The sequence below is a fragment of the Camelina sativa genome, chromosome 7 (genome assembly GCF_030686135.1).
Source record: "Camelina sativa cultivar CO46 ecotype springtype chromosome 7, ASM3068613v1".
Taxonomy (NCBI): Eukaryota; Viridiplantae; Streptophyta; class Magnoliopsida; order Brassicales; family Brassicaceae; genus Camelina; species Camelina sativa.
The window spans coordinates 2,529,355-2,556,792 of NC_141886.1; the positions used below are offsets into that span (position 1 = coordinate 2,529,355).

General features: G+C 39.3%; 2 protein-coding genes and 4 pseudogenes across 7 annotated transcripts; 1 reads left to right on the forward strand and 5 right to left on the reverse strand.

Moving 5' to 3' along the window:
- The first annotated feature begins 181 nt into the window (after positions 1–181).
- On the forward strand, positions 182–5,984 carry LOC104700013 (uncharacterized). 2 transcript variants are annotated; one of them, XM_010415461.3, is made up of 10 exons: positions 182–797; positions 998–1,041; positions 1,237–1,354; positions 1,445–1,559; positions 2,613–3,160; positions 3,450–3,693; positions 3,779–4,064; positions 4,263–4,421; positions 4,741–5,313; positions 5,387–5,984. In XM_010415461.3, exons 1-10 carry the CDS (start codon positions 578–580, stop codon positions 5,672–5,674), a joined length of 2,595 nt encoding a protein of 864 aa, XP_010413763.1. In that variant the 5' UTR covers positions 182–577; the 3' UTR covers positions 5,675–5,984. The 2 variants fall into 2 exon arrangements, with proteins under 2 accessions (XP_010413763.1, XP_087312742.1); XM_087456616.1 differs by having other exon boundaries at positions 302–797; positions 1,445–1,507.
- Positions 5,985–6,331: 347 nt separating this feature from the next.
- Positions 6,332–8,778, reverse strand: LOC104700015 (U-box domain-containing protein 17 pseudogene; annotated as a pseudogene). Its single transcript, XR_015560838.1, has one exon. The product of XR_015560838.1 is annotated as a U-box domain-containing protein 17 pseudogene (transcript).
- A 134-nt stretch (positions 8,779–8,912) lies between these two features.
- LOC104700016 (uncharacterized) lies at positions 8,913–11,824 on the reverse strand. 2 transcript variants are annotated; one of them, XM_010415464.3, is made up of 7 exons: positions 11,563–11,824; positions 10,776–11,147; positions 10,409–10,636; positions 9,972–10,326; positions 9,762–9,886; positions 9,535–9,670; positions 8,913–9,448 (listed from the first exon to the last, which is right to left on the reverse strand). In XM_010415464.3, the coding sequence occupies exons 2-7, from the start codon at positions 11,117–11,119 to the stop codon at positions 9,209–9,211; spliced, it is 1,428 nt and encodes a 475-aa protein (XP_010413766.1). In that variant the 5' UTR covers positions 11,120–11,147; positions 11,563–11,824; the 3' UTR covers positions 8,913–9,208. The 2 variants fall into 2 exon arrangements, with proteins under 2 accessions (XP_010413766.1, XP_087312743.1); XM_087456617.1 differs by having other exon boundaries at positions 11,473–11,730.
- A 241-nt stretch (positions 11,825–12,065) lies between these two features.
- LOC104700017 (uncharacterized) lies at positions 12,066–14,857 on the reverse strand (annotated as a pseudogene). Its single transcript, XR_015560839.1, has 4 exons — positions 12,779–14,857; positions 12,579–12,707; positions 12,353–12,436; positions 12,066–12,265 (listed from the first exon to the last, which is right to left on the reverse strand). The product of XR_015560839.1 is annotated as an uncharacterized LOC104700017 (transcript).
- A 1,033-nt stretch (positions 14,858–15,890) lies between these two features.
- On the reverse strand, positions 15,891–21,629 carry LOC104704218 (uncharacterized; annotated as a pseudogene).
- A 503-nt stretch (positions 21,630–22,132) lies between these two features.
- Positions 22,133–27,393, reverse strand: LOC104700018 (putative transcription elongation factor SPT5 homolog 2; annotated as a pseudogene). The gene is made up of 21 exons (XR_015560840.1): positions 26,948–27,393; positions 26,584–26,858; positions 26,345–26,491; positions 26,082–26,243; positions 25,918–26,001; positions 25,723–25,793; positions 25,279–25,636; positions 25,034–25,189; positions 24,856–24,953; positions 24,725–24,773; positions 24,450–24,602; positions 24,214–24,357; positions 24,039–24,132; positions 23,670–23,843; positions 23,453–23,590; positions 23,287–23,365; positions 23,136–23,190; positions 22,961–23,060; positions 22,767–22,883; positions 22,552–22,649; positions 22,133–22,441 (listed from the first exon to the last, which is right to left on the reverse strand). The product of XR_015560840.1 is annotated as a putative transcription elongation factor SPT5 homolog 2 (transcript).
- Between the last annotated feature and the right edge of the window lie 45 nt (positions 27,394–27,438).

Below are 27,438 nucleotides of genomic sequence, written 5' to 3' on the forward strand. Positions count from 1 at the left end.
AAACAAGAATGCTTTAGTTTAGGGTTTCTCTTTAAAGCAAACGTCGCCGTTTGGTTTATCATGGGCCTCTTTGTCTTGTTGATTGATTGATGATGAGGCCCATATAGGCTTAAGAGTAAGGCAAAGGCAGTTAGTTCTTTGGTTAGGCTAAGAAGATGTGATTAGTTTACCAACACTCTCTGTTTGACCAGACAAAAGTGTGTATTATACATCCTTATGGGCGGTTTGATCAAAAGAAAATACATCCTTATGGTCGAATCGAATGTATAAACAGACTTGGATAATACTATTGAATTCGAACACAAAAATGATTATTTATGACAGTAAGTAAAAAAAGTCTTATAACGATTTACGAGTTAAAAAAAACAACAAAAAAAAAAACATATGTTGTTTCGTTTCTGCTTAAAACCTTTTTTACTTGATGGTCGTCATCTTCGTCTTCTCTCCTCTTTGGTCGTCTTCGCAAACATTGAAGACAACAAGCGGAGCGGTTTCGTTTTTCTTCTTCAGATCTGATTAGGGAGAGAGAGAGAGAGAGAGAGAGAGAGAGAGAGTGATTGAGCTCACGACGGAGAAAATGAGCGGCAACAAGATCATCGTCGGCGATGATGGTGGTGGTAGGAGCAGTGTCGGAGTCAGGAAAAGCTCAAACGGGATTTCTGATATCCCGTCTGGGTCGAAGAAGATGGTTCAAAGTTTGAAAGAAATTGTAAACTGCCCTGAGGCTGAGATCTATGCCGTGCTCAAGGACTGTAACATGGACCCTAACGAAGCCGTCACTCGCCTCCTCTCCCAAGGTCTCTCCTTTTCTTCTTTTGAGCTAGTTTAGGGTCAATTCGGCTAATAAGCTAATGTCTTTTTTCCATGATTCTGTCTTAGGGGTTTATAACTAACTAAATACACACGAAAGTTTCTGTCTTTCCAGCATTTAGTCCTCCTCATTGAAAAGCTAATGTCTTTTTCCATGATTCTGATTCTGATTCTTTTCACAATTCAGATCCTTTTCACGAGGTGAAGAGCAAAAAAGAAAAGAAGAAAGAGGTATAGATCATATGTTCTTTTCCAGTGCTGTGTTGGCATTTCATATTTGAAAAAACCAGTTTGCACCTCTGTTTTCAAGCGTTATGCTCACTCCCAGAATACTTGATCGTAGCTATTGTTTAGGTTTTAGGGTAGTTTTTATCTCATTTTATTGTAATGTTGGAGGGCTTATATGTTTGTTTACTTGCTGTTCAGATTAGGGATATACCGGATTCCCGTTCACGAGGCTATAATAACACTTACAACCGTGGTAGTAGAGGTGGTTCTGATCGTTATACTGGACGCAGTGGAGCTACCCCTTTCACCTCTAGTGGTATATATATATACATTACTTTCTTTTGGCTTTAGAAAAACTTACTTATCACTAGCTGTGCATCCCTGTTTTCATGTTTCTGTTGTTCAGAGTCAGGAAGCGTCAAAGTAAAAACTACAAACAAGAGGGAGAGCGGGATGCAGTCTTATGCAGGTTCTTATTCTTCTACATCTGGCATATCGAGCCACCATCAGATACCACACAGGTTTCCCTTTGAATGATCATTTCATCATCTTTCTTGTCTGCATAGCTGCATGATGCAGCAAGCGTAATTAAGAGCATAGGATAGTATCAAAATCCATTAATGAACCAAGAGAAGGATATACCTTAGGACTGTCCGAAAAAACACACACGAATAAGTCTATATGCTGATTATAATCAGATTCTTTCTTTTTGTTTAGTGCCTCAACAATATTCTGTAGCTGCTTGTCTTGAGAAGGATGCTATTTCTCTGCAGGGATGCGAGTTTTCTTGTTCCCTCCTTCATATTTGGCAGAGAAATGGCCTCTGAAAACAAGCAGCACCAGATGGCAGATACTCCTCTGCAGTAGACTTAGCTTGTGGCACAGCAAACCTCATAGTTGAGGGCCTTGAGAGTTGAGGCACTAAGCAATGAATCTGATTAGGATTAGCAACTGTGTGTTTATGGAAAATAACTTCTTCTACTGATCTAATGGATTCTGATACTATCCTGTGTTCCTTTTTTTTTCTTTTTTTTTTCTTACTAGTTGAATGCAACCGGACAAGTCAGTAGCCTGCCCTAAATGAATAATTGATTGTGGGCTTATCGACCTATATATGAAAGATTGAGTTGTAGGATTTAGTTAATAGGCTTTCAGACCAACTACTGAGTGGCTACACTAATAATCTGAGCCTTAATTAATTCCGACTCTGAGTGGCTTGAAGAAGTTTTTAGGTGGCTTATGGCTCTGTGGTAGATGTACATAATAATCTTAGGGTATCATCTCGAGTATTGTGCTGATGCTAAGCAATCTTCCATGTACAGTTGATGTTTGATTTGATAGAAATATATTTTTTAACAAAGTAAGAATGTTGTACTAGTATATAGAGTATTTATGACAAAATCTTGTACCTCTAGTGAAAAGGTGTCAAGACCTTACTTTGCCATATTTTTCACTTTTCCATAATTTAGTTTTCCATAATCTTGTACCTAGTTCTGCATCTTTGAGAATTATAGTTTTGTTCATCTGTACATTTGTGTCCCAGGTTGCTCATGTATGTTGTATATATTCTGCAGTGATTTTGTTGCTAAAGACAGTAAAACGCCAACTGTTACCTCGGGGGGTGAATTATCATCATCACATTCTGTTACTGGACATCAAACAGCATGGTTTGGAGCTTTAGGTCAGATGTCTATGGCTGACATTGTGAAGATGGGTAGACCTCATAGCCAGACAAGAAACTCTCAGAAAGATGTCGATATGCGTTCTGAGGTAATTCAGGAGCATGAAATTGCTGCAAATCAGTATGTACCTGTGAAAGATGAATGGCCCTCAATGGAGAAGCCAGTGGCTGCTAGCACTTCTTTTGTATCAGTGGCACCAACTGAAGAGATATGCAATGGTGCAGCAGATTTACAATCCAGTAGAAGAGATCAACATCCGAAGGGCCAGTTGGAAGACACACATTTAGCAGAAAATGGTCTCTTTGGGAATCTTGGAAGAGATCATGTGCAACCTGACACTGTAGCTGGTGGAGCTGAGGAAGATGACTCTGTAGTTTCATCTGAGTATGATGATAATCCGCACAGATACCAAACGCAGAACAACCCTGAGCACCAGAAAGGTAAGTATATTTTACAACATGTCTATTAAAAGAATGCTGTATTCTTATCATAATTGCACATACTTTGGCAGATGCTTGTGTGATTTTTCTTTTGATGATAATTCACACCTCATTGGATGTGTGTCATGAATAACCATGTGTCTCTGCAACTTGATCATTTTAGGTGTCGGGGGTAGTAAAAGGATCTTGCCTATTCTTTTGGTGTCAGATTTAACATTAAGGTTGACTAGCGACTATATTTGTTTGCTCTTGATGTTGTCTTATACACTGTGTCTATATTCTTTTGCAGATGAAGACGAAATTTCGCCTGTTGTTGCCAACCTTCAAGACTTGAGCATAGAGAACCATGATCAATACTCCTCTCATGATGAGGATAGACCTGCTGTCGTGATTCCAGATCATCTGCTAATCCATACAGAAGAGTGCTCACAGTTAAGCTTTGGAAGTTTTGGAGGCTTTGGATCAAGGCCTCTGAGCAACAGCTTAGAAGAGGCTTCTAATGTAGCTCCACAGATTGAACGTGATGATGCTAGGTATGCCCTTATTTCTGATTTTCCTTTTCCAAATAGTTTCTGGGATCATTTCCTTTATACTAACCATCGATCGTCTTGTCCACAGAAATACCGAGTTCTATGGAGATGAACATCTAGGAAACATGTCCAATGGACATATGGTCCATGCGTCTTCTGCCAACAATTATGATGATTCCTCAGAATCTAAGCAAGAGGTTTTGTTGCCAGAAAACCCTGAAACTGCTCACCAGGAGAACCAGTACTCGTTTGCTCAGCCGGGTCCAGAGTATGCATATGAAAATGTGAAGCAGCAGCTGAATACTGCATTTGATGCTTCACAGACAAGCATGACTAATCAGATGCATAATCTTGCGTCATTAACAAATGTGATGGTAATGCATCCCAAGTGCACAAAGTTTTGCAGCTTATGGTTTTCTTTTGTAGCTTTTAAGAGAACCTTATATTATATCATATTAGTGTATTTGTATGGTTTGGTGATCAAATGTTCATCGAAAAGGTAGTTTTGTATGATGCTAGTAATATCCTTATAATTCTTAGTTGACATCACGGTTTCAACAATTTGGTTTCAGCAAGGGTATACAAACTCAATTCCAAACACTCTATTGGCACAGACAGCACAGAGTGCCAGGGAGCTCGAACATCAGTATTCCCCTTTCCCAGGCGTACAGTCTGTGCCGTCAAGAAGCAACGATACCTCACTAGGTGGCCAAAGCATTTCCATGCCAGAGGTGATCCCTTTACCTGTAGACTGAATGCTTTTTTAATCGAATAATATATCTTTGTTTTCTTTTGGATTTTGTTGTGAACTCGGTGAGAAGAAAGTAGGAATCCCTTGTTAATAGTACCCATGACCAATTTCTTGTTCGCTTGATGCAAAGCAGTAATACTTGCAAATAAGGATTTCAATTTCGTTCGAGTATATATGTAGTGTCTTTCTTGTGCAAAGTTATGAAGGTTTATTTTCATGTAATTACTTAGCAGTTCATCAAGATTGTGTACCAAAGTTGTTTGATTCACAGTGTTGTGGTTGTATTTTCTTGCATGCAGGCACTCAGAGGTGGTGGTGGTGTTCCAACAGCACAATCAAGCCATCAGAACTTTTCTGGTGCCAATATTGCTACTGGACCAGCGCTTCCTCAACAGATCGCAATGAATCCGTATTCTCAACCCACATTGCCTCTGACTCACTATGCCAACATGATCGGTTATCCTATGATACCTCAGAGCTACCCATACATCCCATCGGCTTTTCAGCAAGCATATGCTGGTAACAACTCATACCACCAGTCACTAGCTGCTTTGCTTCCACAGTATAAAAACAACACTTCCGCCAGTAATTTGCCTCAGTCAACAACTACTACCCCTGCTTCCTCCTCTGCCTATATGTTTGGGAACTCGAGCAATGTTGAAACTGAAAACTTCCTTCTTAACCAACAACAACAGGCCGCTCCTTCTGGGGCAACACTTAGTTATGAAGACGTCTTGAGTCTACAGTACAAACAGAACAACTATCTATTGTCACTTCAGCAGCAGCAACAACAGCAGCTACAACAACAACAACAGCAGCAGCAACAACAACAGCAGCAACAACAGCAGCAGCAGCAGCAGCATCAACAACAGGTAATTGTTTCTCATTTTGACACTTGCAAAAGATCCTTGTTTTGACATTAAACTTGAAATTGTGTTAACTCAGAACGAAAATTTACCTATGTGGCTTCATGGACCTGGCTCTCAAACCATGTCGGGCGTCGCGGGGAACACGTACTACAACCTTCAAGCACAACAACAAAGTCAGCAGGTTCGCCAAGCTCAGCAACAAGAGCAGCAGCAGTATGGATTGCTCGGTTACCCGAACTACTATCAGTCACAAACGGGAATATCAATAGAGCACCAACAGCAAAACCCTAGAGAAGGTGGCTCGCAAGGTCAGCCCTCAAAGCAAGCCCAGCAGCAGCAACAGCACTGGCAAAACTCTTACTAGGGTGGTATTGGTTGTCTCAGGCTCATAGTTTGGTTACTGATCATGTAGCCATAGCTATAAAAGCTGATAACCAATTCAATAGGTTATCTGTTATTGTTGTGTAGGTTGAAGCAGAAAAAGGATGGATCTTCGCCAAGTCATTGTGAGTGTATTTATCATCTTCTGTTAACTTAGGAAGAAAAACTCTAATTTATATCAGTGCAACTTAAGACCAAAGAAAAAAGCAACAGTTAATGTCTCTTAAAGCTCTGCCTCTGTGCTCCACCTTGTATATAGTACTTTGCTTTCCATTTTAAGTAGTTTTCAACTATTTTGTTGTGGTTTCGATTCCAATGGGGTTAACTTACAAAATTTGACTATGAAAGGTGTGAATCTCACTAGAGACAATGTCTTAGATAAAAGAAAACTAAAAATTGTACCAGAGTTAAGGTGACTCAATACGGTAGATATGAGTGTACTTATCTTCTTTTGTTATCTTAGGGAACAAGCAAATTCAAATTAGGATCAGTGCAACTAAAAAACAAAGAAAGAAGCAACAGTTCCTGTGTCATTAAAAGCCTTTGCCTCTGCATTCTTCACCTTGTATTAACTCTCTGTTCTAGTAGTTTTCAACGTTTTATGGTTTCAATTCTCATGTGGTTAAACCTGAAAGAGGAGTGAAGTGAAAACAATAGAACTCTTATATTTCTTCATTCCCCCCTTAAATACTATTTTCCAAGGTTTATTATGTACATATACATTTATTTATATAATAAGATCACAAGACAGATACGGGAACAGAAATGGGTGGTAGGGAAACATGGGTTTCAAGACTCCCTTCTCTATTACCAGACCGCATCATTGCTGTGTTTTCGCACCCGTTAAGAAACAAACCAAGGAGTGAAGTCGCATTCCGCCTACCTCGGTCTGTACCCGTGCGCAAAACGTTTTGGGTCAAACCAGTAAGAGCCGGTGCTCTCACCACCTTCTCCACGACAACTGCTCCACCGTTTACGCAGAGATGTAACAAGGTAGCAACCGCATTTTCTTTCCCCCTTGGTGTTCCACATCTCATCAATTCAATGAGCCCCGCCATAGCTGATTCCTCTCTTCCTATAGTCTCTGCTCCTAAAGAATTATTCGCTACTACAGCCAACACTACCACCGCTCTCTCCGCCACAGCCTCATCCTCATCCACCAAAGCTTTCACTAGAGCTAACACTCCTCCCGAGTTTATCATCTTACTGTGATTATCCGGATCTCTCCATATACCACTTAAAGCGTTGATAGCATCTTTTCTCCCTCTCGGCTTTCCATTTTGAGACAGCAATACAAGTGATTCGATGCAGCCAACAGCGTTTGCGATCCGTTTCTTATATTCATGTACTGTAGAAAGACAGTACAATGTGGCTGCTGCGTTCCCTCGAGCTTCCAAAGTAAGACCCGAGGCGAGAACACTCACAATAGACTCAAGGCAATCATTTTCCTCCATGACCAGGCTCTTGTTTAACTCGCATTCGCATACAGACAAGTTAAGCATTGCTGTAACCGACTGCTCTTGCGCAACAGAGTTTTGGGATTTAAGAAGCCTAACCAAACGTGGGATTGCACCTGCTTCTGCGATCAGTTCACCTCTTTCCCTTACTGTTTTGCTTAGAAGACGGATCTCTCTTGCCGACACCACCTGAGCTAACTCTGACTCACCAGCTAGATGTTGTATGAGAATCAATACAGTGGCTTTGGTTGCTTCCATTGAAGCTCTCGTTTGCATAACCCAAGCAGGAGACTCCTCCTCTGGTGACTCTCCAAACTCCGTTGCAGCGCACCAACGTGTTATCAACTCTCTCAAAGCTCGGTTAGGAACAATACAAGAAGAGTCCACAAGCTTTTGTCCTGTTTTGGGACAAGTAGAGTGACCTTCTTCAAACCACCTAACGATTGAGCTCCGATCATAAGTTTGTCCAGTAGTGGAAACAATCACAGGATCCTTCATCAAACTAAGAGAGATGGAGCATACAAAATCCTTTGGTAGTGTCGTAAACGTTTCCACGATCTCCTCCGCAACTAAACATTTCCTCTGTTTCTTGGAGTTCTCGATGATACTCCAATCCAACCCATCTTCAAACGCAAACAACGAAAACATGCAATACCGTGTGATAGCTAAAAACGCGTTAACCACAGACCTTGAAGGCTCCAAATCATCACAATCGTGATTCGAAATCTGCTCTTCTAAAAACTCGATTTCATCTCTGCAACTTTTGGGATCCTTAATCCCTAATTTCTCAACGAAGAAGGATCTCAGTTCATCCGTATTAGGTATTTCGCCGTTCTCGAATCCGTTGAGAAACGTATAGAATCGTTGCCGTAGCGATTCGTCGTTGCGATCAACGAACAGTGTCGTCGTCGATTTAGTGGCTTGTTGATGCAAAAGCTCGATTTGTTCTCTAATATCGTCGCTTAGATGGAGACTGTTGAACGGGATAACATCTAAAAGGATCGAAATATCTCGATTCAAGTAATGGAAAAAGTCTGAAAGCGATGGGGTTTGTAGTAAAAGCCATAGCTTACTAGATTGAGCACAGTATTGGAGAAGTAATTTAGAACGGTGGAGGAAGATATAGATCTCGTTAAAACACATCACCGCCGTCGAAGAAACCGAACCTGAATCATCGGCGAGGTATTCGAACAAGACGAGTAAGACCTCAATCTTCCGAAGTAGGGAACGTGCGTTTCTGCGTTGGAAGGAGAAACGTACGCTGCGGAAGCACGAGACGAGCTCTGCTGAAACTGAAGCTAGGGTTCGAACGAGAGAGACGTCGGAGAGATCAACGGTTGTTGTCAAAAATGCTTCCAGTGACGGTGAGCTCCTTAGTCGTAAGGATGTAAAGATCGCCTCTGTGGCCATGTTGATGATGGAGATTGCTACAAAAACAAGTTGTAGCTTGTCTTCTTTTTGCCCAAATCAAACAACCCTAAGGTCTCATATGTATAGGTAGAAGAAGAAGAAGCTTAAAACGCGTTTGGCAGAAGCTGAAAAAAATGTCTTCGTTTGGCAAGTATGTAAACAACGGATCATACTATTTAGTCACACCGACCATTCTCTGCATTAGGCTGGTAGTTGAGATCAATTACAACTTGGAGATTTTGTGTGTGTTCTCCATACGCTATTCATGTCATCTGTTGAAACCCAATTTACTTATCTAGTGCAACAACGCATGGCTCCGACAAAACATTTCACATTGAGTTTGGTAGGAAGAGATAATAAACTGCTTTGAATTCAAAAATGTAAAATTGTTTATTTGGTCAAGAGTGAAATTCCTAGAAACATTACATTAGAAAAGCGTCTATCACATAAGTTTTTTTTAACTTGTAAAAAGTAACAAAAAAAAAACGTAAACGACTAAAGGGAAAATTTCATTTAAACAACAAAAAAAACAGTAGTCTAACCTCAAGTGCCACCACAAATTGTCTGTTTGAGGTGCGCACAGAAGCTAAAAGCCTCTTCTCTGCTCTGCTATTTGCCTCAGCAAAGTTTTCCACCTTCTTTAAGCTAACTTAGAAACCGAAGAATCCGAGCTCACTGGCCTTTTCCTTCTCAAAGGTCTCGAAATACTGGTATATGATGGTGACAGCCAACAGAATTCCAGTTCCCGACCCGATGGCTCCCATGAAATCAGCCAGAACAGTGAGTGCACCGATACACACTCCTCCAAATGCCGCAGCTGTTGGGATGTACCTGTTCAGTTCCTTCTGTAAGTTTGACTCTCTGTGTCCTGGCATCACCATTTGTTGTTCCTGCGATAAACATAATGTTCAGAGTCAGATATCCAACACCATGCAAACATTGAGGTTTATGTACCGAGCTGTTACGATTTAATTACCTTGAGCTGCTTAGCTACATCCCTAGCAGAAGATCCAGAGACTTCAATCCATGTCTTTGAGAAAAGAGCACAAGCAGTGAGCATGAACACAATGTAGAACAGTGCATGGAACGGGTGAGCCGCCATATCCGAGAAGCTGCAAACATCATAGTAACATATATTAGTCAAACTGGCTGATGCATACCACTTTGATCGACTAAAATGAATATTGAAAGACACTGCATTACCTTGCTGGAGCTGTGATGAGGTAAGCCAGACCACTAACTGGAATGGATTGCCCACTGTACTCGGATTCTTTCCACTGGCCCAAAAGGTTAACAAAGAAGTTTCCGCTGAACTTCCTGTAGAGAAGCTGTTGACCACAAGGAAGAGATTTAATGTCAACACAATGTCATTGTGGATATGACTCACATACAGTGAAGCGTAAGATTCTGTACCTGAGAGATGAAGTAAAGATTTGAAACAAGAGCGGATTGGAGGATGATGGGCATGTTAGAGGTGTAGAACAGCTTGATTGGGTAAGAACCCTGTTGTCCACGGGCATTCTTTGATCTCACAGGCAAAACCACGCGGAAACCTTGGAAGTAGATCACAATCAGGAAGATCAAGACTGTGGCAAGCAAGTTGGTAACATTCGGAAGGTTTTGCCGGTAGAAAGCTTGACGGAGAGCCGCAACCTTGTTGGACTTGGTTATCAACATATGGAACAGTGCAATAACAGCACCTTCAAACTCAGCTCCACGCCCGGTGTTGATGGTAGTTGGGCTAAATGCCTTCCAGATAATGCTTTCACTGCATATCATCAATGTAAACTATTATGAATCCAAAACAGCAAGGAATCGTTTTCAAAAGTGAGGAAGAGAAGTTGACCTACCAGATGTTGGTGGCAATGAAAAGGGAGATTCCTGAGCCGAGACCATATCCCTTCTGAAGGAGCTCATCAAGGCAGATAACAATGATTCCAGCAAAGAAAAGCTGGAGGATGATGAGAATGGCATTTCCAACACCAAGCTGTCCAACGGGACCATACATTCCAGAAAGAACATATGCAACAGCCTCACCGATGGCAATCAGAATACCAAGAAGTTTCTGAGCACCATTCCTACAAAATAAGTTCCAAACACAGAATAAGAACTATAGCAACGACATGGTCAATTCAAACCAGACATAAGAAACAGTTCGACTAGAACATGTAACGTAATGTCCATAATCCATTCATAATGGGAAAGAACAACACTTACAAGAGGGCACGATCCTCACGAACATTGTTGTCAACCTCAATAATCTTGGAACCAGCCAAGAGCTGCATCACGAGTCCAGACGTGACAATAGGAGTAATACCGAGTTCCATGACAGTCCCACGGTTGGAAGCAAGAATGACACGCATCCAGTAGAATGGATCCGCACCGGTCGTGGAATGAATTCCATAGAGAGGAAGCTGACTGCAGACAAGAAAGATGAAGAGAGAGATGACAGTGTAGATAACCTTCTCTCTGAATGGCACCTTCCTGTCAGCACTCTGAACCTCAGGCAAGAAAGCCAAAAATGGCCTTACCAAATGCAAAACTCTAAATCCTCCTCCCATTCTAGTATCCAATCAAGTTTCTATGCTTCTGTATGAATCACAAACAAAGTAAGCTACTAAAACACACACAAATCGAAACGCATGCACCACAGATTCATAATCTAGCTACAGAATTCACAAATCACAGTTTTCCCAGCTAGGCTAAACTAGCTCAAATCAGAACAATTACGTAAACCGAGTCAAATGATTGACCCGGTCGATCTAAAAAAACCAGATCTATCACAACTTCTCCGATCCATACATATAAATTCGATACTAGAACAGGGGAAACAGATCTAAGAACACAGATCGATAAAAGTAAGCACAGATCTGATTTAAGAAAAAGAAGACACGGATGCGAAGCGACGACTCACAACAAATCACGATTGGAGAAACGAAAACATTCCAAGGAGAAAGCAGTTGAGGAGAATGGAAGAAGATAGAAGAAGGAGGAGGAAGCTTACGATATGTAGAGTAGAGAGAAAACAAAGACCGATCAGCTCCGAAACCAATGGGCTTCGATGGATAGATAAATTTTTTTTTTTTTTGGCTTTCCCCTTTCCTACGGAGAAAGAGCGTTCTAGTTTTGATGGTCAACTAAAGACGAAGGTCACCTTATAATCCATTTTCCCATTTTTTATTTATTTTTATTTTCTGCAGGGTTATTGCCAAATCGTGGCGACGCGAGAAAAAAACACGCTCGACACGATAGCATAACGAATCAGTGTTCGCCACGCCAGCTTTATATTTCTTTTATTCAACGCATATTGGGCCGAGGTTTTTGTTTTGTAAGGCGCTCAAATGGGCTTTGGATCTGCGTCGATTGAGAGAGAGATACACAAGTTGTCTAAACAACCAAAACAACTGAGCTGAATGTTTTTAGTTGGAAGTGGAACTTTCTGGGAATGGAGATAAAACTTCATAACAACTCGAGAAAAACGTGATTTTCACCACTTCCCTGATCAAATTCTCAAAGTGACGATGCTTTCGAAACCCTTTCAAAGAAACAACAAGTGCATCTGATCCCTAAACTAAAAAGTATCCAGACCAGTTCGCTTTTGGATCCCATTTTTTTCCGATTTTGCAAGAACATAAAGCTAAACAACTCCTCTAGTCAACCAAAGTGTTTTTATCCATCTGCAAGAATGATCTTCCAGAATTATAGCCCTGCATCAAAAAGACATATCTCACTTATCTCTAAAAACAAAGCAACAGCAAAACAAAACCGGTGACATGATTCATTAGGTCTTTCACCTCATTTAAAGATAGACTCTTTTGATGTTCTCGTTAAACAGAACCTCCTCAGCAACTTCCGTTCATCACCTTCATCAGTTTATCCTGCAAGAGCATCATTTTCATCAGTTAGTATGATGTTGGAATTGAGAAACATCAAAGTGAGGTGATCTTTGAAAGAAGTATGATGTTGGAATTAAGAAACCTCAAAGTGAGGTGGTTTTGAAAATAACCAAAATTCACAAACCTTTAAGAACTGTTTCACCAAGGGAATGACCACCAACCGATACTCAACTAATGATAGCTTTGGGAATACATCTATTAGCTTTTTGTATGTACATTGGTTCAGCAAAATCTTTGAATCAATCAAACCGAACTGCAAAAAAACTCTTCAGATCAGCTGTCACAGATCAAATCTTGTTGAAATGAATAAGAAGAAAAGAATACCTTCTCTGTCAGCGATTTCCTTAGCCTCAATAGACTTTCTTTAACATCATCATTTTGGACACCGGTAGAGAGTCTGGATATACACTCCATAATTTCTCTGTTTTCAAATACTTCAAACCTTGGAGATTTTTGTCTTTGGAAAATATCTCTTACAACAGCCAGTAAACAATTGCTATCATCATCTTGCTTTACTACAAGCTCCTCACACTTCAGTTGAAGCACAAACGCATATGTTCTCTGCTGATTAACATTCATCCTAGTGTCTTCTCTGTGGCAAATGGTCTTAACCTCACCCAACATCTTCTCATAGTTTAGCATCTTATATCTCTTATCATAATACCTTTCCTTTTTCCTAACCATATATGGACCGTACGATAGTCAATATTGCTAACCATATCTCACGACCGTGTAAGCCCTTTGCCATCTGAGACACAAATTCCCGATTGAGTTCTGCGCAGTCAAAAATCCATGACACTATCTTATCACCTTTAGGCTTCAGATCTTCATATATTGCAGTGGAATTATAATGCTCTACTGTCCCTATCTTATCAAATTCAAGCTCTTCTTGAGACAGCAACCTCTTGTCCAGAAGCAGATTATAAGTAGTTACTCCCTCAAGATCGATTCTTTCCTTGACCTGGGAATTTTCCCAAAGCTGATTCACTACTTTTGAAACCAAACTTGCGCGAACATCAGTTGTGAGCTGTTTGAAATATTTGAGGACGTGTTCAAGGTGCTTAAGATCTAAGAAGCAGATGCACTGCGGGTTCTTAAAGAAGAACCAGTTATCAAGATACCACCCAGGAACTTCAGGTAGTTCCAGATTCTCTTATGTGTAATCCATCAACCACTCCCAAAGGTTACATGAAAGAGTACGATTCTCCTTGGGGCAAGAAGACTTAAGAACCTCAGCAAACTGTTTGAGTATGTTTTCTCGCTCTGCATCCTCTGCCACAGGCCAATCACTACACCATCCATTAACATAAACAAATCTTCCATGCTCTTAATTCTATCCTTGATCAGATTTGATGCCTTTGCCGCATCCACAGGCTTCCAATCCCCAGAGGATATCATGTCAGTCAAAACCCTATCCACATACTTAGGGCGAGCACTGAATCTGGAGGGTTCATATTTCTGCACATGGCTGTCCAAGATGTGCATCTTGCAATCTGTAAAACAATAGTTTACCTGAGAACAAACGTGGCACCTCCAGCATCTCCATCGAAGTATATCAAGGATTGTTGTTACACATTTCTTAAAATACGCTTTTCCTTCTTTGTTATAGCGATTCTCTATATAGTCTATAAGCTTTCTAAAGTCTACTACCAAGAAGTCCTTTTTGGTCTTGTCATCCAAATTAGCCCAAAAGTTCTTCAACTGATCAAAAGAAGGATCTTTTTCTGTCGATTCCATCTGATGACCCATAGTGCTTGTAGCAATAACAGACGCATCCATCATATCTGCTGCATCAGTAACAGTCGTATCCATCTTATCTGCAGCAAGATTCATCAATGTCTCAGGTTGTTCCCTCAAATTGTCTTGAGGTTGCGTTACTAACAATCCCCGTTTTGCTTTGACGAAAGCTTTCTCATAAAACTTGTTTACCCCAAGCTGATCACCCAAATTGATTAGCGAACGAACATAACCAGTAGAGGACTTGAAAGCGTTAGGAAACAGATGTGTAGACACTGAATATGCAGCGACAGTAGCAAACAAGTAGACGCATTTGAAGTCGGTGTAATCTGCTTTTTCTGCCAGCTGAAAGAAGATATCACCTTGCAGTTCGTGGTGAACGTAGCAAGATTCGTTGTCCCCATGATCTGAAATCGTTTTCTCGGTTAGGCCCAAAGCCTTAATGTTGCTACCATGGTTGAAGAAGCCTTTGGCAAGCTTGTATGCATCGTTGATCTTCTTCTTTGTTCTTCGGACGTCACTTTCCTCTGAACTCTTCGTCATCGGACCACAAGGATTCAATATTTTCTCGAGAAAAAAAAAAAAAAAAAAGTGGACGGCACATGATAAGTTTGGGAGAGAGAGAGAGAGAGAGAGTAATGTTCTGTTTACGATATGAAAACAGAGTAGATTATAATATAATAAACCTCAGAGATGAAGAAAATAGTCATGTGCAAGGCACATGATAAGTTTTTAACAGAGTCACCTTTTCTTTCCAAGACTCAGAGGTGTGTGTGACATTTCGTCGAGCACTTAGCGTGCGCACCACGGTTCTCTCCTTTTGAACAGATCTCTTCTCTACCTGTATCTCGCTGCAAGACATACAAACATTATAGTAGAAGATATGCAATGGTATATTTCGAATTGACGTTTTTTCTCATCTTCTCTCACATCGTTAACAACAGTTTGAAGCTTTCTTTGTTTTTTGACCAGACCAGCGACGAAGAAGTCTAGAGGACGGAAGCGGAGGTGAGGACTAGAAAGAGGCAAATGATCACTAGACATAGACATTACGTTTGGTTTATGATCGAATTATCAATGAAGCTTTGATCTTTGATGTGAATTATTCTGTTGCTACGAGAAAAAAAAAACAAAAAAGACCATTGAAGGGAGAAGTGAATGTGCAATATAACGTTGGTTCATGAAGTTATTAGTTACAATTTTGGAACGTTGGTTTGGTTGACAATTATAATCTTTTTCGGGTTAGTGAAGTTATTAGTTATAGTCTTATAGACCAAGATAACTAAGCAAAGCCTAACAAGACTTGACACTTATTATTTATGTATATCTAAGCATGATCAATTCATCATATTTGGCTCTAAATATGTTAATTATTTTGACTATCTGAATGTGCAATATCTATTTAAGGAATCTTAACACAACTTTGCCGTATTGTTCTAGAATTTAACATATTTAACAAAATGAGAAATATGATTAAAGAACACGTAATGTCTCTCTCGGATCCAAAGTGTTTTTTCTAAATTATAAAAGACTGTTTTCAAGACAACTCCCTACTCCAAAAGTTCTTCTCCATCTTCAAGAATGATCCTCCAAAATTTTAGCCCTGCATCAATAACATAACGCACTTTTAACTCAAGAAAACAACAACAAAACATCAACTTTTGGACATGATTTGTTAGGTTAGGTCTTTTACCTTTTATCAAAGATGTCTCTTCTTATGTTCTCGTTCAACAGAATCCCCATCATCAACTGAACTGCTCCTATCTGTTTTCATCATTTTCTTCAGTTTATCCTGCCAGGCCGGAAACAAATGTGTTAAAACTGGAATTAAGATTCAATCCAACACCAAGTTTATGGTCGTTGATTAATATAATATCCACAAGTTTGTCACAAACCTGTAAGAACTTCTTCACAAACGGAAGGACCACCAAGCGATACTCAACTGCTGATAGCTTTGGGAATACATCTATTAGCTTTTTGTACTCATATTCGTTCAGCAAAATCTTTGAGTCAATCAAACCGAACTGCAAAAGAAAACTCTTCAAATCAGCCGTCACATATCAAAACTTGTCAAAATGAATAAAAACAAAGTAGAGGAAGCAAAATACCTCTGCTTTCAGCGATTTCCTTAGTCTCAACAGACTTTCTTTAACATCATTATTTTCAATACCGGTATAGAATTTGGGTATACACACAATATCTTCTAGTGCTTCAATTCTTGGAGAGTTTTGTCTTTCAAAAATATCTCTCATAACAGCCAAGAAACATTTGCTATCATCATCTTGCATTACTACAAGCCCTTCACATGTCATTCGAAGAGCAGATGATAACTCTATATTTTACCATCTTTTAGCATGCATTTATCTCCTGTTTTTCATTGTTTAGAGATAGTTTTAGCACATTTATGTCTTTTATTCTCAGTTTATGCATTAGGATAGAATTTGCATTGCATTAGCATATATGTGTGCATAAACAGGTGAATTACGTACTTTGGAAGCACAAAGGAGAAGTTGTGATCACAAGGGGACATCTAGCAAGGGAATAAGGCTCAAAAGAGGAGGAAAGCAATCACTCGACAATGGAGTCGAGCACACACTCGACCGTTTGCCAAAGAACACTCGGTCGGATTCAAGACAAGTCCCTCGAAGATCGACCCGAATAAAGATCTTCCGTTGGCATTCAGCTTCCATGTTATTCACGAAAGTTGTAGACAACCGAGTTAGCTTTCCAATGCTGGTGATCTCAGGCCGATCGGAGTTAAGGTGCAAAAGTTATCCCGATTTTACTGAACAGATATTATCCCAGATTGAGGACTCGACCGTTGGAATAAGCAGAAGAAGAGGTCACTCGACCATGGACTCGACTGAGCACATGGTCGAGTTGTGAGCCGCCTCTCTATTTTTTCTCCTAGCTAACTAGGGCTTCCCTTCTTTTTTATAAATAGGTCTCTTACCTCTGGCCACAGACAAGCTCGTTTTTTTAGGTCTAGCCACCAAAAATTGTAATCTTCATAACTTTTGATCCTTTAAGTATTTTCATTTGATTTCTTCTACAAAGTTGCTTATTTTATCATCATCTTTATGATTATGTCTGTTTGATCATTTTCTGGGTTTGTGTTCTTACATCTCATTTATTAGATTCTGAGTAGAGATAGATTCTTAGGGATGGGTTAGGTTGGTAGAGAACTTAGTTTGTTTAGGATTGTTTAAGCTTGAATTCTATAGAATCCTTTCTAGATTAGGTAAGCTCTATGTTGTTCTTATACTGAGGGGGTAAGAACAGATCTTAAGCTTCTTAGCATCACACTAATGTTTAAGTTGCTAGATAAGGCTAAAGCATGCTAAGAGATTAGATGTTTAAAGTGATTTTTGACAAGTAATGATCTGATTCTTAAAGCCTGTTTAGTATGGTTTCACCAATGAGAGTTGGGTTAAGATGTTACTAAACTTGATTACCTTTGTCATGAGAGTGGATTGGTAAGCCCTTAAGATCATTGTCTAAGGATTAGCTCTTTGTTGATTGAGTTTTGTTAAGCAACCTAGATAGATTAAGTTTAATACGAACCAATAATTCCCATCCTTAGGATCTATTGGCTACTTGTTTGCTTTTGTTTCTTGCATTTAATTACTTGTCTTTTCTGCTTTATAGTTTCTGCACTTTAGTTTTGCATTTAATCTTGTGTTCTGCATCACTCGACCATGCACTCGACCTTGGTTCATACCATGCTCGATCGAGTGCTAGGTAGAGCTCCAGTTTAATTTCTTGTTTATGCATTGTTCTGTTCTTTTCTAGTTTGCTCTTGTTTATTTCCTGTTTAATTTAGTTTTCATCATGTTTATCTACTGCTTTTTGTTACTCTTGCTTTTTTATATTCTGCACTGCTTTCATTTATTTATCTTGCATTTAGTTTCTGTTTAAGTACTTTACATTTTGCATTTTACATTTCTGTTTCATTAGGTTGATAGAATACCACCCCATTTCTGAATTGGCTTAACTTGTACTATCTTGATTGCATCTTTTGTGATTAGCATAATCCCATTTGGATTGACACCTTAAGTACTACAATGCATAAGGGTAATTGAACCTACTAGGATTAGGAGAGACACAAAAATCCTAGTATCAGCAGACTCATATGTGCTCTGTTGATTAGCATTCTTCCGGTTGTCTTCTTTGTCGCAAATGGTCTTACCTTACTCAACATCTTCTCATAGGTTAGCATCTTGTGTTTTTTTATCATAGTAGCTTTCTTTTTTCCTCACCATGCATCGTACTATACTCAAAACTGCTAACCATATCTCATGATTGTGTAAGCCCTTTGCTATCTGAGACACAAATTCCCGATTGATTTCTGGGCATTCAAGAATCCAAGACACTATCTTATCACTCTTAGGCATCACATCCTCATAAATTCCAGTGGATATATAATGCTCTACTGTCCCTATCTTATCCAATCTAAGCTCTTCTTGAGACAACAACCTCTTGTCCAGAAGCAGATTATAAGTAGTTACTCCCTCAAGATCGATTCTTTCCTTGACCTGGGAATTTTCCCAAAGCATATTCACTACTTTTAAAACCAAACTTGCGCGAACATCAGTTGTGAGCTGTTTGAAATATTTGAGGACGTGTTCAAGGTGCTTAAGATCTAAGAAACAGATGCACTGCGGGTTCTTAAAGAAGCTACATTTATCAAGATACCACCTAGGAACTTCAGGTAGTTCCAGATTCTTTTCTGTGTAATTCATCAACCACTCCCAAAGGGTACATGAAAGAGTACAATTTTCCTTGGGGCAAGAATATTTAAGAACCTCAGCAAACTGTTTGAGTATGTTTTCTCGCTCTGCATCCTCTGCCACATGCCAATCACTACACCATCCATTAACATAAACAAACTCTTCCTTGCTCTTAATTTTTATCCTTGATCAGATTTGCTGCCTTAGCCCCATCAACGGGCTTCCAATCCCCAGAGGATATCATGTCAGCCAAACCCCCATCCACATGCTTAGGATGAGCACTGGATTCAGGTTCAAATCTGTGCACATGGTTATCTAAGATGTGCATCTTGCAATCTGTAAAACAGTAGTTTACCTGAGAACAAACGTGGCACTTCCAGCATCTCCAATGATGATTATTGGCCATGGGTACACATTTCTGAAACTGTTCTTTAAGTTCCGTCCCATGCTTATACTGTATATAGCCTAAAAGCTTTTCAAAGTCTACCACCAAAAACTCCCTTTTGGTCTTGTCATCCAACTTAGCCCAAATGTTCTTCAATCTATTAAAAGAATAACGATCTTCCTTCCCCGGTTCTTTCTGAATAGCCTTAGTACATGTATCAGGAACAGTTACAGTCTACTCTATTGCAAGATCTATCATGTTCTGAAGTTTTTTCATCATGTCGCCATAATAGCCTACACCCGTAGACTGTCCTTGAGGTTCATAAGTAGACATTGAAAACGCATTGAGAGAAGCAAACAAGTATACGTGTTTGATGTCGTTGGTGATCTCTGTTTCTTCTGCTAGCTGAAAGAAGATTTCATCTTGCAGCTCGTGGTGAATATTGCAGCATTCCTTCTTCACATGATCTGAAATCGTTTTATCAGTTAACTCCAAGGCCTTAATACGGTTACCTTCGTCCCATAAGCTCTTGGCAAGACTGTATGCATCGTCAATCGTCTTTTTTGTTTCTTTGTCTTGTTCACTTTTCACTGAATTGTTCGTCGTCCGAACGCAGGAACGCAACATATTCTCGAGAAAATTGTGGAAGATGAGAAGATTTTATGATATTGATTTGATTGGCGTCTAAGCTTCGGCTGCAGGTTTATATAGAAAGAGTGTTTTCAAACACAAAACCCTCAATAATTGAACCGTTTAATCAAAAGCCTAACATTGAACCGGGATAAATTGTAAATTAAACCAAAACCAATTTTCATAAAAGATAGAATCAAGAATCCCTGTTACAGTCTCTTTGACGTCCACAAAAAAAAAGAGAGAAGAAGCAGAATAAAATAAGAAGAGCAAAGGAAGAAGACGATGTTATGGTAATAAGAAGGCTAATGGGCTGCGAATTCATAAGAACCAAACAAGGTTGTGTGTAAGTCTAGATTTAAAACGAAAGTAGAATAGTTGTTGTGTAAGAGTGAGTTAAGGAGTTGGGAGTTCCAATATAGTAGAGTGGCTGAGTAAGTCCTATGATAATGATGTTCTAAAGTATGGGTGCATGTGTGAGGTTGTGCAAGTATAAATTGTAGTATAAAAGTATGTGCGTGTTGTGTCTTGTAAGAACCATCCAAGTTATTAACAATGTAGAAGACTAAAGTAAAAAAAAAAAAAAAAAAAAAAAAGGTTAATGGTGTTCCCTCTCTAATACGAACTAAAACAGAGAGTGAGAGAACTAACCTTTGAGAGTGAAACAAAGGTTAGATGCATGTGAGAATGTCAACAAAGGCACGTGATCTTCATTGGCAATGTCTCTTTAAAAAATCCCTCTCAGTGTGACATTTCTTCGAGCACCTAGTATGCGGTCCAGGGTTCGTACTTGATAAACTGACATTAACCACCACTCTCTTCTCTACTGATATCTCTCTTGATAGACTGTATACAATGGTACATTTCATGTTTCTTCGTCTCTGCAAGCTTTCTTAATGTAACCAGCGAGTCAGAGAAAACGGGAAGCCAGGGTGAGGACTAGAATGAGGGATAAATGATCGTAAGACGGAGCCAATATGTTCGAATTTATCGATCGATAAAGTTTTGATCTTTGAGGTGAATTGTTTAGTTGCTCTGACTCTGAGGCTTTAGGGTACAACTTTTGAAATGTTGGTTGATAAAGTCACAAGTTATATATATATATGTTGTGTTTCCCTCCAAAGTTTTATGCCTACTTAAAGCTGTTAAGCACAACAATATTATTTGGCTCTAAATAATGCTTTTTATTTTGATTATATGTGAGTGATGTAAGTCTACTAGAACTATTGTAAGTCTTTCTTTAATTTCAGTTCTACACAACTTTGCTGCACTTTCCTAAAATTAATAGATGTAACAAATTAAAATGAGAAGTATGATTAAGAAAACTGAGAATTTGCATCTAAGAGATACTACTATTACTATATATATAACACTAAACACCAAAACTATAAATGAACGTTATCAGTTGAATACGCATCAACAGAGGCAAACAAGTAAACGCATTTGACGTCGGCGTTAACTGTTTCCATCGCTTGGTTAAAGAAGATATCACCTTGCAGTTCGTGGAGTCCAAAACATTTTTCGTGTTTGTGTTTCCCGTGATCAGAAATCGTCTTCTCGGTTAATTCCAAAGCCGCAACACAGTCACCTTTGGTCCAGAACTCTCTGGCAAGTTCGATTACTTCGACGAGCTTCTTTCTTGTCGTTCCGTCGTCACTTTTCTCTGAACCCTTCTCCATCGGGAGTGAACTTTCTCGAGAAAATGGTTTGGCTTCCAAGAAAATTAATTAGCTTTTCTTTGGAGAGAGTATTGTTTCTGTTTGGGAGATAAAACAGAGCAGAGGCGTTTTATTATGCAACTGTTGTTGGCTGAGCATCCCAGAAGGAGATTAAAGAAACCTTCAGGTGCAAGGCACGTGATAACCTGCTTTGGGAAAATAATAAGTTCACGCCTCTCTCACTGTGACATTTCGTCGAGCATCTAGCGTGCGCTCCAAGGTTCGTAGATTAATCTGACTTTGATCGCTACTCCTCTCATCTCTATGGATCTCTTGCCACAAACACACACAGTAGAGTAGTAAGCTATATAATAGAGAGGAATTGAGAAGAGACCGTGGATTCCATCTCTACATAAGTGAGGAATCGGTTTTTATCGTGTGGTCTTGATTTTGATTTTCGTGTAGATATTACATAAATAATTCTCTACTTGTTTTTTTTTAATCATTCAATATTAGTAGTTAAAAATGTTGCAAAGAGTTTTAATCAATCTCAAGATTATTATGGACGATCCTCTATGGAAACATGAGAAAAAATAGGTTACAACTAATGAACAAACTTGGTTAATATAGCCAAGTTCATAATCTTGTCATCGAGACTGTCATCTAGCCTAACTATACCCTCTGATCCGTCTAAACCAATGACCTTAGCTGTTGAACCACAATATTTGCCTCCAACAATCTTCACACGTTCGTTCTTCCTCGGACTAACTAGCCTCACTTCGCTCTCTGTCGCCATTACTGTGTCACCTTCACCTCTGTATCCAAGAGCTACTACACATGACCCACCCTGATCATGACCAAAATAATCGCAAACGAACAAGAGTCGTAACATAAACAGTTAAATGAAAATGTTTTCTCCAATATTACAACATTCCTTGATCGTAAAAGAGGACAAACAGGAAGAACATCTCGGATGACGCCAGGATTGCTATCCTCTCCAGCCTTGTGTACATTGACCAAAATACCAGGCATGAACCTCGTTTCTGCGTCCCCACCTGGTCGAGTTATGAATATCACAACCAAACGCTTTTCTTATTAACTTAGCTTAAAGAACTAAAACAGATTATGAGAATCAAAACACCAACTGTGTACAAATAATAAGAAACAGGCACCTATATCAGGAGACATGACATCAAGATCAGTTCCAGGTGTCATTGGTTGTTGTCCTCCGGGAGTGCTAGGTAAGTAGGAAGCAGAGCTTGGTGTCATAGGACTTGGGAAATAATTAGCTGCATGAGAGAAAATTATGTGAGATGAAAGATTCTTGAAAACAACAAACCGTCAAGGCATAAGAGGCAAATAGAACCATTTCTTATTGGTGTTCCTGCATCACTGTAACTACTACGACCAGGAGTACTAGTTCCCCATCCTGTTCCAGGCGTAGCTGCTAAATATGGACTTCCACTCTGGGAAAGAAAGGATTAAAAGAATTTCAACTAGTAATAATCTCCGCAAAAGCTATGTCAGAGATGGATTATTACATGATACTGTGAACTTGTTCCCCATGATCCCGGATTCCCATCTTCCCAGTTATCCCTGAAACATAACAAAAACATTTTGATACACATGCTCAATATATTAAGTATTTATGGGAAGAATACAATAGCCATGTTCTCTGTAGAACAAACGTACCTATGAGGACTCATAGGCATGTAAGGATTCCAAGCTCTACCACGGATAGGTGTCCTCATTCCATCATGGATAGGTGTAGCTGAAGTTTTACATAAACTTATCAGCTTAGAATGTCAAATTAATGATGGATCTTGAAACTTTGAAATAATTAGCTAAGGTAACAAACCTCCAGAATCCCGCATCGGAGTCATTCAAGGACGAAGTGGAGTCCGGGAAGGATGTAGAGGAGTTTGGCTTCCAATATTATACTGAGAGGGTGTGGCTACATTATTACCAGTTATATCCAATATCGCTTCCCGATCAACTGTACATACAAGGAGAGTTAGAATGCATTCAACATGCAACAAAATGCTGTAAAGAGAAGTGAAAACAGTGGAGCTTGCCTGTCACAATCTTTGCCTCGAGTTCCACACGCACTGTCTTTTTTTTTACTTCAACTACACGCCCCCTATATCCCTTGAAAGGCCCCAGACGAATTTTCACGTACGTACCCACCAAGCGATCGTCATCTCTTCCACTTCTTTCACCCTGCTGACTCCCTCCAGCTCCAGCTCCAACTGCAATAAACAAATGCATTATGCATAACCGTTTTAAACTATAATCTATTTCCAAAGTAGATCACTGATCTACCCAAAGTTGTAGTACAAGTCATACATAGCGCGGAATCATTGCCTCCTTTTAACATTTAAAAAGCAATGGACCAGTCAAGAATAAAGATATTAACCAAAATAATATGAAGAAATCTGACATACGGTTATATCCCATGTCTGCCCGTTGAAATCTTCTTGGTGATGGCGGAACCGGTGCTGGTGTCTTGAAATTGCCTAATCTTGAGAAGGACTCAACCTAGAGTAGAACAGTAACAACAAATAATGAAGCTTTTGCTAGTTTTTTGATAGCCGAACCAGCTAAAAGAGCTAGGCTTACAATTCTGTCTGCGCCGGAACATGATCCACCAACAAGAACACAAGATGAGCTTTTAGTGCAGATAAATCCAGTGTGTTCAAGGTTATGCCGGTCATGTATAAACAACACTCCTTTGTATATTTTCTCCACTGGACCTTGTTTACCCTATCACAAGTGAAGAAATTGGTGTAAGACTATTAGATGATAATTAAAATAGTTTGCTAACCCAAAGACGACCAGACTGCAAAGGAACTCACTTTGTTAGGACCCTCAATGACCCTGACAACATCTTTCACTGTGATGACCTTTTTGTAACGGTCTTGCGCATTTATTTTCTTCGTAACTTTGTATTTTATTTCGCTGGCTTTGACAATAGAGACCTCCGGCCTGTCAGGAACCCCTTTGAGAATCTGGAATAAACCAAAACAGAGTTGCTGCAAAAATCTTGAAATAAACAAAAAACATAACAGGATTGACATGTTAACTAGTGGCGCTTGTATGATATTGTATCCACATGAAATTGGTAAGTTACCTGGATAGCTTCACTATCAAGTTTTATGATTACTCCAAAGCTCAAGTCACTGCATCATGTAATATAAAGCTCTCATACACATAAAAATGGCATCACTTAATTAAGGCTGCAGGTTGAGGCATTTAACTTACCTTAGAAGCACAAGATCATGAAGTTCATGATATCCAATTTTTGTGACACCATTAGTCACTTCTACACTCTTGACGACATGATCAGCGAAGACACGAATCTACATATAAATATAATCCTCATACGTTATATTACCCTTGTCAGAAATTAACGCACAACTTAAACAAAAAACTGCCTTACATGTTCTTTGGTTGTGTCAGACAGAATGATAAGCATATGCTGATCAACTTTGACAACCATGCCAGTTGCTCCTTTATTAATGCCAGATACAACTTTCACAAAATTTCCAGGTTCAAAGTATTTGCAAAGCTCTCTCTCATTCACAGCAAGAGGATTCTGCAACAATAATAGTCTTTTATACTTACTGCAATATTTGAGCAGCATATAGATTGTTCATGAGAATATGAAGAGTTTGGGAAACTCACAGGAAGACCTTTCATCTTAGTTCTGATAAGAACATTATCTTCATCTACTTTCTCAATCCAACCCTTTAAGTTTTTTAGATCACCCTTGATAACGATAACCGCATCACCTTTCATGAAATGACCCTTCTTTCTATTTGCAAATAAAGTTGACAGATCAACAAAGTCAATCTCCCCATTTTCACTTGATCTCTTGAATCTTTCAAGTTCATCGACGGTTGGTGTAATATTCTGAGCAACAATCGACTTTGTTGATACTTTCTTGTAGAGAAACCCATCTTTGAAAAGCATACCATCCATATTTTCAAAGTAGTCACCAGTCATTGGATCACGCCGGTGCTCAACACGTATATGAAGTTCCCTAAATACAAATATTGATAAATTCATAACTCATAACAAAAAAGCAAGGAATAGTTTCACACTTTCACTAGAAGGCTGGAACAGTACCTTGCCTCATCAATGTTCATGAAACGTGGAGGTGGAGCAAAAGCTTTCTTCTTGACATTCTCTCCTCCCTCCTACATATATACCAAAGTAAGATGTGCCCAAAAAATCTTATAGTTAAGAAGCTCATCTTAACAGACAGAGTTTAAATGTAACAAGTATGTTTCTATACAAAGAAGTATTAAAAAGGTTATATACCAGCTTATTGGCTAGAGCCTGCAGATCAATTCTTGGGATGAACTTGACTGTGACCCTCTTACGAACATTATCAACATCAACCACCTGTACCAAACTTACATTTCAGCAAAGTTCAGAGAAGTCTGAACACTGAAAATAAAACACATGAAAAATAGATGGTATACCTGAGCTAGATCACCCTTATATATCCCGAGTTTCATTCTAACCCACGTACCCCGGGATAGATCGATTGCTTTACTTTCGACAGCAAGAACATCAGTCATTTCTTTTATGGGGACAAGTAAAATCTTATGATTAGTAAAAATATTCCTCATGCCCTTGATAGCCTATACACCACGAGGTGTATAGACATCATAGCACATCATCAAACACTAGTCAGAACATCAAAGAATAAGATAATATGCAAGAGGGAGAAACCATCGAAAACCTCTTTCACGTGAGCTTCCTTATCCGCTTCAATATAAATATAGTTCTGTAGATGATCAAGAGCAATAGCAGATTTGATCTTCAACTCAGATTCTACATCTATGCTTTTTTGCATAAGACAAACAGCAACTTCTCTCTCACGACCAATCTGTAATTTGCACTCTATATATATATATATATATCAATGATAAAAGAAAGAGAATCAAAGTGAAAACAGAGAAGAAGAAAATTAAGTCATACCGCACATTTGACAAGCCACAATTTTGGGTCACCAACTGATGGCAAAAGCGCTTGCTGATCAACGTCGTTAACCTCTTCAAGCTCAACATCATGATGCATACTAGTAAGCCTTTCCATATACCTCTTCTCGAACTCTTCGACATCTTCTTCTTCTTGATCAGGATGAAACCTCTGTTGGTAAAATTGCCTATGATCATCATCCTCCTCCTCCTCCTCCTCCTCCTCCTCCTCCTCCTCCTCAGTGGGAAGTTCAGTTTCACCACTTACAATGAAACCTAAGGAAAAAAAAAAAGCCAAAAACAGGATCTTCGAATTCAATGATCAAGAAATCAATTTTCCCAAAATTTAAAGAAGAATTACTTACCATTGTCCTCTGGAACTATATCATCATAGTCTTCTTCGATGTCGTCATCGACCTCGACCTCCCAGTCTATGAACGCGGAACCCGAAGACTTCTTTTTTTTCCCACCCCGACGACGACCACCGGAATCAGAATTTGATCTTCCTCTTTTCTTCCCTGAGCTTCCTTTGCGGCTACTTCTGGGCTCATATTCCTCTTCCTCCTCCTCCTCTTCGATCTCTGAATCATCGTTATTGCTATAATCTTCGTCTTCGTAGTGATCATCATCAGACATGGTGGGTTATTGGGTTCGATAACAAAAACTAGGGTTCCGATTAGGAGAAATACCCAAATCTACAAACCTCGTTATCTCAGAAGAACCCTAAAAAAAACTTAAAGAATCGAAAAGGTGAGAGCTTTTTGGATTTTTCGCAACTTCGTAGTAGTATAAAAAATCGTTACTTTGTCCCGCTTACACCAATGCAGTGTTGTTCTTATATATATACGAAAACATA

What these genes read in the sequence shown, in the direction of transcription:
- LOC104700016 (XM_010415464.3), bottom strand. Translation starts at nt 11,119, where the DNA reads ATGGGAGGAGGATTTAGAGTTTTGCATTTGGTAAGGCCATTTTTGGCT. An exon ending in CGTGAGGATCGTGCCCTCTT is followed by an intron (nt 10,637 to 10,775) that starts GTAAGTGTTGTT and finishes CTTATTTTGTAG; the next exon opens with GAATGGTGCTCAGAAACTTC. An exon ending in ATGTAGCTAAGCAGCTCAAG is followed by an intron (nt 9,449 to 9,534) that starts GTAATTAAATCG and finishes TGTTTATCGCAG; the next exon opens with GAACAACAAATGGTGATGCC.
- LOC104700013 (XM_010415461.3), top strand. Translation starts at nt 578, where the DNA reads ATGAGCGGCAACAAGATCATCGTCGGCGATGATGGTGGTGGTAGGAGC. An exon ending in CACTCGCCTCCTCTCCCAAG is followed by an intron (nt 798 to 997) that starts GTCTCTCCTTTT and finishes TTCACAATTCAG; the next exon opens with ATCCTTTTCACGAGGTGAAG. An exon ending in AAAGCATTTCCATGCCAGAG is followed by an intron (nt 4,422 to 4,740) that starts GTGATCCCTTTA and finishes TCTTGCATGCAG; the next exon opens with GCACTCAGAGGTGGTGGTGG.